Raw genomic sequence first — 12,220 nt, forward strand, 5'->3', positions numbered from 1 at the left:
CAAAGAAGAAATAACAGACAGCAAGGAAGACATATATGTCCGCAACAAATGAAGATTACACTGTTAGCTTAATGTCGGAGCAACGCTTAGAACAGCACCATATTTGCATTATTGTAGCATGGTCATCAGGGTGTCATGAGGATTGCTTTACTGGCACTGAATAGAAGAAAAAAAAAAATCATGAAAGTAACTCACGATCCAGGTATCTTGCAACAGCAGCGTTGCTAATTTTATCTACCAGTAGAATTCTTTTCAATTTGAAAACAGTACTAAACTGAACACAAGAGCACGCCATCTTGGACATAGGTTTATTCAAAGGGCTCTGAAAGGGGCCTTCAATAAAGGTGCGGTATACTTGGGATGTTAAAGGACAGCACTTCACGAATATCCTCCAGCAAGAATTTATACACGTTTTGTATAAGCAGAGTTATCTGTAGTCAAAATTTGTATTTCGCAGTCTTCCCCTTTCCTCTCGTCACTTTTTGCATGCTCAATGGTTGACGCTTCTCCGCTGGCCCCATAACGGGAATTTCCCGGTGAGGCAGAGCCTCCAGACCGGCCGAAGCGGTGCTGCTGACTGGTTGCAGCCATGGTAGCTGTGTAACACCCGAAAGAATCTAACCAATAGCCATCTCTGAACAAAATTATGCAGCAACGTGCAACAAAGCAAGGTGCGAGCATGAAAAAGTAATCAGAAAGGATTCTCCAACTATCATGCACGACTGTGGGTTCTCTGCTGCATGCAGAAGTGTATTACTTGGCTCAGGTGTTCATGACGAGAGAATGTAGTTGTTAAGCGAGTTTATGAACTCTCTTCAGAGCCCCTTTGATGCTAAGCAAGAGTCCTCTAAACAGGGGATGCTGGCAATGCACTGCCACTGCTGCCATTGTTAGGCAAGGCCAAAAACCTCAGGAACTGCCAAGAGCTTCCGTCTCCTGATTCACAGGATCGGTTCGGCATTGATATGATGCATTCATTTTGTATTGGTTTTTTAAGTCGTGGTATGTAAATCGCCTCTGTTAAAACCGCAGTACTAATTGCACCTGTAATTTCAGTGTTAGAAGTACAACTGCAGGTGAAAAGTGTATGACATTAAATCAGTTTCTACAGGAATGGCAGTCAGATTACAAGAAAAAAAGAAAGTCTAAATATACACATCAAGAGATAAAAGATGAGAAAAGGCAAATGGGGGACCATTTTGACTGGTCTTATAGCATAGCATACAAACCACTTTGGTTTCTGGAAAGGCTAATCATGTGAAACCTGATCAGCTTTCAGTGGTGGTCCAGCCATTTCAAGTTCTGGAGCAATTTTTGTAGCAGAATAATATTCATTTTGGAGCACCTTTTGTATCATAACGAAAGTTCTGGAGCAACCCGGGAGCAGCACGAATGGAATAAGGGAGTCAGCCAGAAGAGTTTGTTACTAACGAGATCAGGTTTAGCCGTGTGTAGCTAGGAAGAAAAAAATATAGAAGAAAAGTGCTCATAAACAACAGTGACAAAACATTTTATTAATGCTGGCACTGTCTCGCACGTAAGTTCAGCCATGCATGCTTGACTAAAAGTCCAAAGGACACGTTCCCTTGAACCATTCTTTTTTTTCACGTTGGCACTATCTCAACACTTCTTGGAATTTTTTACAAATTCATCAAGCTCACAAAGTGAATCAGCAAGGCTGAAATTCCCTTGTTCCAACAAAGCTTGACCTCGTTGGACCTGCTCCAAGCTTCTGTTCTTCAGCCTACTTCAGGGTTGACTGACATGCAACCTTTTGATGCAACCGACATGATGTGCGAACATGGAGGAAGGAAAACTCGGGAGAGGCCCTCGCTATCCGAGCCAAAAAGTGTGCCGGAAGCCATGCACTTCCGCAAGGAACAACTGGGAGTCTTTGGCCAAAGGCGCAGCCAATAGTAACGCTGTGCTCAGTGGCGTCTTCTGCCGCAATGCCTGCTGCGCATGCGCAAGCGCGCTGATACGGCAGCCAAGTAGAAGGGGGGGTGGGGGGGCAGCAAGCAGGGGGCAGCTGTTTTCAAAAAATGACTTAACCACCTCTCCTCAGTTCTTTCTTTCCTCCATGTGGCGAATGAACTGGCTGCTAAATTCTACCACAAGCCAGCCCAATCTGGATTGTCAACTGCAGAAACGTCTTAGTATGTCGCCAACTCAAAGCCTGAATGGTTCCAAAAATAGTCGTTTTCCCATGACCGCGTTTTCTTTTTGCGCAGCTAAGCCGCAACATTGATCAATTTTCCGCCCTTGGAGCAGACTGGAGCAGCAAAATGTAAATGTACCAGAATGGTGCAAATGGAACAGCTAAAGCACCACTAAGCTCTCTTCCTGCATGACATTCATTCCAATCATGACCGCAATATCCCAACTGATTAACTATTCCCAGATTTCAAGAAAGCTTTCGATAAGTACCCCATTTCTGGTGTTTGCTTAAACTGTCTCTCTTAATTAAACCTTCATCTGCGTGTCTTGAACTGGATTCAAAGCTTTTTAACCGTCTGCATGCAATTTGTTTCTGTTAATCGTTTTGCATTGTCTTACATGCTCTTTCAGGAATACCCCACGGCACAGTTCTTGGCCCTATACATTAACGACCTGCCTACCATAGTAACATCTAGCATCTGCCTTTTCGCTGATGAATGCATACTCTGGAACACTATAACTAACACCAATGATGCTTCTGTCTTCCACAATGACCTGGATAGTATACAGCAATGGTGCACTATGTGGCTACTGTCCCTGAATACCGCAAATACTGTACTAATTTCTTTTAACCGCCGCCGAAATTATACTCCACCTATTTATAAAATAATGACACTAACATTATTTCCGCTAACTCTTTTAAGTACCTTGGTACTAGCGATTTATCATGGTCTTACCATGTTAGCCAGATAATTCTAATCAAACAATTGGGTACCTCCGTCGTGACCTGCACATGGAACCTTCTTCCTTAAAATGACTAAACATATAAAACACTTGTGTGACCTAAACTTGAATACGCTAGCGCAATCTCTGATCCGAACCAGTCTAACCTTATTTCAGCTATTGAATTGGCTAAGAATCGCGTTCCTCACTTCATTCTTTAAAACTACTCATGCTACTCTAGCATATGCGCCTTAAAGTTTCAACTACAACTTCCTTACTTTGCTTCCCATTGCCGAATTTCACGTCTCAGCCTTTATCACAGGCTTTTTCGTTGTTCACCCCGGGACAGCCGGCTCAGTCAATTGGTACGATGAACACCTCGCACAGGCCATCCTAACAACATCATCCCGCATCATGCCTGCACTACTACATTCCAGAAGTCATTTCTTGTGCACACAGCTCACCACTGGAATGACCTTCCAAGCGGCCTAGCCTTTATCCCTGATCCTGCTCATTTCAAGACTACCATCGAGGAAGCCATGTCATTTTCATAATTACCACGCAACAGTCATTGTGAACCGCTGCTCATGCGCCCACCCCTCATGTAATGTCCTGCCTGGGGACCCTTAAGGTTCAATAAATAAATTAACTGCATGATGAGAGCATGACTGAATGTGACCCAACCTGAGAATATAAAAAAGTAAAAGTTATTCGACAAAAGTGTACTTATAGGTCAGTGCACCACTAATACAGCAACCATGCGATACTCCAGACCCTGTCATTACTAAATTTTCAGGACTTCCAGACAGAGACAGAGAAGGTACTACACGAAGCCTTCTCTACGCTCATATCGGACCGAAAAAGCAGGCTGACACAATGCATTTACACATACATCGCTATGTAAGTAGTGAACCAAAGTGCAGCCTTATAGCAAAAACATTTAACAAGTTAAGAGATTTTCAGCACGAACTTGCACACGGCGAGATGATGGCTGGCAGATGATGATGGCTATACCATTTATCTTTCCTACTTATTTTTCACAGTAGAAGAATGGATTTTTTTACACATTTATTTTTCAACCTAGGAGGCAACCTAACTAAGCTTGTGGGTGAATGTGTCAGCAGTGAGATTGCATAGCAGTTTCTCAATCTCTGAGGAATAGGCACACTTGTTAGGGTGTGACCATGAAAAAAAAAAGAAAGGAAAATATCTATGCCCTGCACACACTGCCACTGGTACAATGGGTTTGCAGAATCACCTCAGTAAGAAAGCTGGGCCACATTCCATTCACTTTTGAGAAAAGCAGCAAGCAAGCAAGAATGCAATTTCAACATGAGTCAAATTTTTTGCTGAATTCTTGGCACGCTTAACTTGCTCGAAGTAATGTTTCCTTTTCTAGATGATGACAAGCACGCACCACTTAGTGAATTTGTGAGGCCTGCACCACTGTGATTTCTTGTGAAAGCAATCAGAGAAACTATGTATCTGTAGGGGCATGGCTGCAATCACTTTTATGGCCTTTAAGTATGACATTTGCCTCGCTCCGGCTTTACTCAGAAGATTGTAAACTGGTTGCTGGCTGCCCCCACACTATGTATGTTACATTTCGCAAACCTGTCAAGCATGAGAAGAAAAATGTAGGGGCAAAAAACAACTAAATTTGTAAAACGCCACATTTCTTGACAGTGCCACAGGATAGAACTTTACCGCAAATAGGCTGAACTCGAAGGAAGAAATAGACAACCTCAAATACCAGTCGTGTTGCTTTTGCTGTGTGCATAAAACAGCTATCTCCAATCAATCCCAAATTTCCACCAATCATGCCCACCATGTTTTTAACCATGAATGACCAAAACAATATTGTTGTGCTAAAGGTAACGAAGCATGGCAAGTAGGGATAGTAATTTCCATTAACATATTTAGCACCCAAGCTCCCGACCAGTCTGCACTTTGGCAGCCAACCAAAAGGAAGCAGGTTCTGAGAAATTTGCTAATTCACATTATAGCTCTATCAATGACCACCAGAAACAGAAGGGTTGAAAACACAACACACTTTTAACCAGTCCAGCTTTCTATGGCAAGCATGTTTTGAAGAGCATTACTGCCCAACAAAATGCAAAACACCTCGAAGGTGTGGCTCACAGCATGAGAGAAAAAATTTTACAACCAAAAAAAAAAATTCAGTCAAACAATTTCAAGCCTGTCAAGGACTACAGAACTGTACACAATCAATTTTAAGCCAAAATTGCCACAATATCATTAAAGGGACACTGAGGAGAAATTGAAGTTGGCTTGTATCCATAGAATAGCAGCTCCTGATCACAAAAATGCCGCTCTTCCTGCAAACAAAGCTCTTGTAATGTAGAAAATAGCAAGAACCAAAATACAGGTATCGCCGCCACAGGCCAATCTCGCAAGTACAAGCATGATGCCTTCCTAGGACAAGAGGCGCCACTTTGGAGGAATTTTCCTTACTTCATGGACGTCACGAATCTCTGAGGCTGGCAAAGGAAGGTTGCGCACCGCACCACTAGCCTGTCAGAAATCACGGAGTCTGCGTTTACGTCACATTTCACGTCACTCCTTTCTGTGACGTCATAAGAGTTCCCTGAGGTTGAATCAGGGCGGCGGGAAAAACTTTTTCAACTTCGAATCCAAATTTCTTTGCAATAAATGCATCTTTCGCGCCCGGACAAGCGGCAACAAAGTCATGAAATGCCGAACTATCAGATTTTGCTAACAAAAAAAAATTGATAGAGTTCTCCTCAGTGTCCCTTTAAGACAGAAAAAGCTAGCACCACAACTCTTATTAACACCATGTTTCGCACTTTTTTGGTAAAAGTATGTGGCACAAGCTACAAAGTCGCAAAATATTCACAACAATTTTTAAAAGGAAAGAAAACGAACTGCACCTCTGGTAATGGTCGTCCCTAGGATGGTGACCCACCACGGCAAGCGGCGTGGCTGTGAGTGAAGAACTGCTCAGATTGTTGTTTGTTGTTGTGCAGTTATTCTTGGCTGCTCGTCTGCCCGTGCTGCCACTACCAGAGGCTGACGATGGTGCCTCCTTAGCACAGTTGGCCTGCTGCTGCTGCTGCTGGTTCCACTTGGATGACCGTGCAGTGACGGTGGGAGACAACACACCGGTGCCACCATTGCTGCAAACGCCGTTCACTTTGAAAGCAGTCTTGTCACGCACTTCATCCGTGGTGGCATCAAAGTCGTTCACACTAGACGTGCGACGCGGCGGTGGTGCTGTGCTGCTCTCGGCGTCAGCCGCCTGCTGGCACTCAAACTCATGCTTGTCTGTCGGGGCCGTCACATGGCCCTTGGCGTCTGCTTCTGCGTAGCGTGCCTTACGACTGCTGCTCCCCAGGAACCCGTTGCTGGCCGGGGGGCTCTCCTCTCCCAATTTGCACAGCACTGCATCGCACAAGGTGAGATGGTCAAGTCCTTGTAAATACATGCTAGCCCCTCCATGGTAATAGTTCAATGCAGTGCTGCCTATCAGATTTTTTTTCTCCCACTGAACTGAGAAATCAGCCACATAAAGGTACCATTTACAAATGACAGAACTTGTATCCATGCCAGCTGAAGCGTTCATAAGCTTCTCCACCATCACGTAAGCTACACTCCAGCTTTGGGAAAAGCTGGGCCACTCACGCTGCAGGGCCACTCATGAGTGCCGGCCCGTTGATGAGTGCAGGGCCGCTCATGAACGCCGTAACAATCATAACTCATAGCCACGTTTTCCTCATCACTCAAATACTATCAATGGCACATACTTACTAAGAACAGAATGCAGATAACGAAAACTGGAAAGTGACAAAATACCCCAAGAAAGGTGCTTGCCTTTGTCGGAGCTGCTTGATGTTATACTAGGGGGCTCTGGAGGCAGCGCCTGCTGTAAGAGCTGAAGGTAAAAGTCGTTTTCCTTGGCCACTTCTTTCTGTTTTCTCTGAAAAAGAAAAAAAGTGATTTTTTTTCACAGGTGATTTCTTGCCTTATTCCATCACCCTCTAAACACACTGCAATCTGACAGACACAAGGCAAGCCAGCCTACTATGGTTCTTCCAAACAATCTCTCCTGATTGCTGCTCCTTGTGTGGTTACGTGCTGGCAAGTCTCTCTCTTTTTTTTTTTAAACCGCAAAACGGATTACCTTGAGTTAATTTGTGGGAATGGAACACAGCAGTAATGAAAAAACTTTTTACAGCATCACTCGGCAGTTATGAAATTAAGGAACACACACTGGGGCCCCTCTTTACATGGTTCCGTTATTGCACAATGCATGATACATACAGTCACATGAGTATGACTTGCAACATGCAAGACGCAGTCAGACCTCGCTTGCGAAGTAATGGGAGCCAATGGTTAGAAGCTATGCATCCCACTGCCAACCAAACCAGTAAGTCTTTTTGCAGTGTGTATTACAGCACATATGACACGACGCACATGCATTGCACGATATATTACTAAGTGCTAACTGAAGACGACTGCTGCTGTTCAAGACTTTATTACTATTCAGTCCAAAATGTTCCAAAAGAAGTCATACACTCACATTCAGTGCAATGGTTCAGGGAAATGATGCTGGGCATACCAATGAGCATGAAATTAAGTCAGCATTTCACATGGTAATGTTACTGCTTATACCAGGCACCAGATATGGTGTCTACCAATTGTGTAGGCCTGCTTGAAAAACAAAGCATGCGCTGTGGACTGGGGCCCCAGTATTACTCCGAATTTCATGCTTTTGCACTTCGTGCGGTGACAATAGATAAAGATACTATTTGGTGTTCAAAAATACTGCACCAATAACCGGCAACATAACTGGGCAAACTGTTACTGTCTTATATTTGAAAACTTCGAAATTCATCGTTACTTAAAAATAAGTTAGGAGTTGCAATATTTCATGGTAAAATGCCAAGCAACCTGTGTAAACAATTTCTTCGACTAAAGCAATTCGTAATTAATGTGTTTTCCCACTAACATCAATAAAAACGAGGCCACAATATGAAGAACAAAACAGAGGCTTCACTCACAAGTCGCATCCTGTAGCCAATATAGCTTTTGACGCAGAAGCTCATTGTAACCATAGGATAACCTATGCTGAAAAGCCAAGGACAAATACCTGTTAGCAACACAGCTTTCTTTTTTTGTCTTTCCAATGTGGCATGTTAAGACTGCAACAGCTACTACTGCTGAAATGAAACCACAACTCCCTGGTCCACCCACCTGCCGGATCTGCCAAGTGACAGACACACTTCCTGTGTGTCACAGTTACAACAGCTACTCAGTGGACTTGACATGCATACAAACAAAAAGCAAACAAATACATACAAACAATGGAAGCTTATCACAGCTTGGAGTTGCAAGCAAGTACTGGTTTTGTGATACACTTGACTTCCTAAGTCTGACCTAGCAGCATACACAAAATCAATTCAACTGTCCAGACATTGAATTAACGGACGCATTTAGAAGCCTGTAGCAGATTAAATTCTTATTCACTTGAAAACACCTTGGAATGGCAGCCCACAATTGCACTCAGAATTGAACACCGCACACAAACAAATTTACACACATCAAAGCCCACTGATCACGCACTGCCTTCATGCACTGAGAATCATGCAACCCTGTTAAAGCATGACACACTTACCAATGTGCTGCAAAGGGCCTGCACAGATCTAAGTGGAAGGCCGTGTTTTTAATGTCTTTGAGCCGCACTGTCGCTTCTATATACATGAAAAACAGCCACAGCGACAGGGTCGGAAGACAGATACCCCGTTCTGCAATGCAAGCAGGCAAAATTATGAGCAGGGCGCGCAATGCACTCCCAACCACTCACAAGTGATGGCAAGTGATCATTATTTGCTCTCTCTTATGCTGGGCATCAATTTTTGTTCTTTGCTTATTTTTACAGAAGCTAGAAGTCTTAAAATTTTTGCAAAAAAGTTCTCCGCAAAAAGATATGACCATGCAGTGTGAAAAAGGCAAGGCAAGCCAAGTGGCAACACAGGCCATACACACACAAGCTTCTTTGTGACTGTCCAAACTTGCCCGTCCCTCCAGTTTTTGTTTTGATGCGGTAATAGATTTTCATGCCTACTCCGCTCCATGCCCACCAAAAGTAATATTACTGCATAACTGCTGTAGTCAAAGTGTAGACTGCCTGACATACGCAGCAACCCTTCAGTCTGCTACAACTCAAAAGGCTAGCCTTGCAAGTTATGCAATGCAGCAGAATAAGCGTTTTGAGAGGAACAGCAAGTATGCGGAGTCAGAACGGTGGAAGGTAAAAATAACACTGGTCCCAGATGTCACAGATTTTCTTGCGGCGAAAAAATTGTTTGGTTATGTACTAGCAGACATAAACAAAGTTTTACTTTTTGGCAAAAATATAAAACCAAAAGGATGTAAGAAATGAAATGGAGCCACACATTGCAAGCGCGAGGCCTCAAGTACAAGCAAACATAGCCCTGAAGGCAAAGGTCACAAAACAAAGGTAGTCAAAGAAACGGAGATGCAATAAGCAACCAAAGATGGAGTGAACGCTGGTTTACCTTGTGGCCAAACCAAGGAAGGAAGGAAAGACAAAAAAAAAGGTGAACAACACCACTGAAAGAAAAAAAAAGGAGGAATGAGGGAAACACTAACCAGCCATACCTGTGTGCCAGACGTACTGCCCCCACACATACGTGCTGGCCACAAAGAAAAGGACGTGGACGGGCAGGAACAGGAAGCAGATCATGTCTGACGTGAGGGCGATGAACACAAAGAACACCGAGAAGGCCTGCATCGGGGGCAACAACAAGCGACGTGTCACAACTTCGACATGAAGCTGCCCCAAGGCGCCTATAAACAGTAGTATAGTAGTACAGGCCGGTGTGCTGCAATAAGTCCAACATCAATTCCACACCATTTTTATATATTTTCCATCCTTTGCGATTAACTGCAGCAATGCCATGTTTTGCGTTCGCTCTTCACTGCTCGCTCAAACTCTGTGAAAGTGGGGGCATTGTGCTGATTCAACCAGTCATGAATGGTGGGAGAATGCCGGCCCCCTTTGTACAGAGAAATCTCAAGTTATAAGTCAGCATGAGCTATGTACAAGAAGAAACATTCTCTTAAACCATGGCACAGCCCCAAATTTTTGAAGAAAAAAAATCAGCTTGAATATGGGATGAAAATGCAGCCCACTATAGACCAGTATTATGAGGCTGAACATGGGAGGCTATGCCTACCGTTGTGATATTAACATTAAATATGCTATATGTGCTTTAATGCAGGAAAGTGAAGAAGAGGAATCAGTAAAGAAGGCAACTGCTCATTTTCTTTTTGTCACAGTCTTCTGCCCACGTTTGTGGGTCCAATGGTCCGACAATGAAAGGCAAATGGGTGTGCAGCCATTTTCTAAATGAACTTCCACCCTGCCACTCCCCAATTGCACACAAAAAATGAATTCGTCAGCAAGAATACAGCATGTGAAAAATATTTACTGCTGAGCAAGAGCAGCATGTCTCACAATAACGGTTTTCAAAAGCGTGGCTTTTTGGGCTTATTGGTGCATGACCATAGCGAGAGAATATAGCGTACAGTAGGACAGGACACAAGAAGAAACAAGAAGTGGTCGTGTTTTTCGTTTCTTTCTGTGTCCTGTCTTACTCTGCGCTATATTCTCTCGCTATGAAAAATGGGGTGACACAATTTAAGAATAAATTATCATTGGTTCCACCTGAAGGGCATCTCCAAAGGCTTTTTGATGCGCAAGCATCTTTAATGTAATTATACAGCAGGTTTCCCCCTCTGTCATGAACATTTATGCCAAAGTAAACATTGGTGCACAATTCAATTTCTGAGATAAATTACTTTAAAGATGCCAGTTTTTTACCACTGCTGGGGCGATTCCTACAAGCAAGTTGGGTTGGTTACGTCATGAACAAGGTGCTGCAGTGGCTCAGTGGTTATGGTACTCAGCTGCAGATCCAAAAGACGCGAGTTCGATCCCGGCCGCAGCGGTTGCATTTCAATGAAGGCAAAAATGTTAGAGGTCCATGCACTGTGCAGTGTCGGCGCCCCAGGCGGCCAAAATTATCTGGAGCCCTCCACTACAGCACCCCTCATAGCCCGAGTTGCTTTGGGACATTAAACCACGTAAAACCAAACAAATATTACCTGCCCGTTGACACCCCCCGAGCGTTTCTCAAGAAGAAAAAAAAATGAATGCATGTTTTCAGTGATTTTATCCATTTTATGAATGTGGGCATCAAATGCAATCACTGGCTAAACCATGCAACATGTGCATAGAAAATTTGCTGGTAATGTTTTTGGTATCATGGATATACCACGTAATGTAGTCAACGATTCGAAAGAACTTTGTCTGACAAGGGCGAAGCACAGTGGTTAAAGAAAACATGCACTCGTTAAAAAGGAAAGGTTTTAGAACATGACCTTTCGGGACCCCTACCTGTTTCTTATTCACAATGAGGACGGATTTAATGGGATGCTTTTTACATCCAGACTACCAAACGCAATCTTAGATACAAAGAGATCTTTATCATCATGATTGTTTCAGAAATCCTTTTAAATCCAGACTACCACTTTTGTGTATAAGATCCCCTGCAAGAACTGTGCTGCTTCATATATTAGTGAGTCGGGCGATTTTAAAACAAGAATAGAACACAAAAACAATGTTAACCAAGGCTGCACGTCCTCCAACACCCTAGCAGAGCATGCTACGGTGATGCGGCACGCACAACACCCTAGCAGAGCATGCTGCAGTGATGCGGCACGCCATTCACGGGGAAACGCCAGAATCTTGGACACAAAGAAATCATTATCATTGCAGATTGCTTTTGGAATCTTTTTACATCCAGACTACCAAGAATGTTATTAACAGGACAAAGAGCAATCTCTGAAAACTCTCTGCACTGTCAAGTGCATATATAAGTGGCCCATTCCGCCCATCCCTATTGTGAACAAAGGACTTGTAAGGGCTCCGAACGTCACATTTTATGACCTTTCTTTTTTGGCGAGTGCATGTTCTCTTCAACCTCTATGCCACGTAATGTTTCACCTTTGGCTCCATAGCACAGTTTTCGCTTCCAAATCCAGTGTTTTTTTTTTTTTTTCTGCCTTGAAATTGTTCGACCAGTTACTTTGTAAAAATCTATTACTGCAACGAAGCGAGGGGGCTTTAAGGAAACTGATGCGGCCATCAGCCAAAAATGATCTCCCTACCAAACTACAATTCCAATTACAATAAAAACAATGATGAAAAGACAGGAATACCTGCAGCTTTGATGCCAACATGTGATAAGCAATGCCCAAATGAAAGCCCTGA

At 43.4% G+C, this 12,220-nt stretch overlaps 2 protein-coding genes across 4 annotated transcripts in view; one reads left to right on the forward strand and one right to left on the reverse strand.

Moving 5' to 3' along the window:
* The window catches only part of RpL24 (ribosomal protein L24), a 304,226-nt gene that overhangs the window by 64,625 nt on the left and 227,381 nt on the right, over positions 1-12,220 (forward strand). The window lies entirely within an intron of this gene.
* Positions 1-12,220, reverse strand: part of LOC144098453 (macoilin) — a 31,818-nt gene that overhangs the window by 13,085 nt on the left and 6,513 nt on the right. Inside the window, exons 3-7 of one of the 3 annotated variants that reach the window (XM_077631131.1) lie at positions 9,544-9,670; positions 8,537-8,666; positions 7,923-7,989; positions 6,733-6,838; positions 5,793-6,303 (exon numbers count right to left, since the gene is read on the reverse strand). In XM_077631131.1, coding sequence (XP_077487257.1) covers positions 5,793-6,303; positions 6,733-6,838; positions 7,923-7,989; positions 8,537-8,666; positions 9,544-9,670 — 941 coding nt within the window. Of the gene's footprint in view, positions 1-5,792; positions 6,304-6,732; positions 6,839-7,922; positions 7,990-8,536; positions 8,667-9,534; positions 9,671-12,220 lie in introns of all 3 variants that reach the window. The other 2 variants (XM_077631130.1, XM_077631132.1) reach the window with 2 other exon arrangements.

Source organism: Amblyomma americanum, chromosome 7 (assembly GCF_052857255.1).
Source record: "Amblyomma americanum isolate KBUSLIRL-KWMA chromosome 7, ASM5285725v1, whole genome shotgun sequence".
Classification (NCBI taxonomy): domain Eukaryota; kingdom Metazoa; phylum Arthropoda; class Arachnida; order Ixodida; family Ixodidae; genus Amblyomma; species Amblyomma americanum.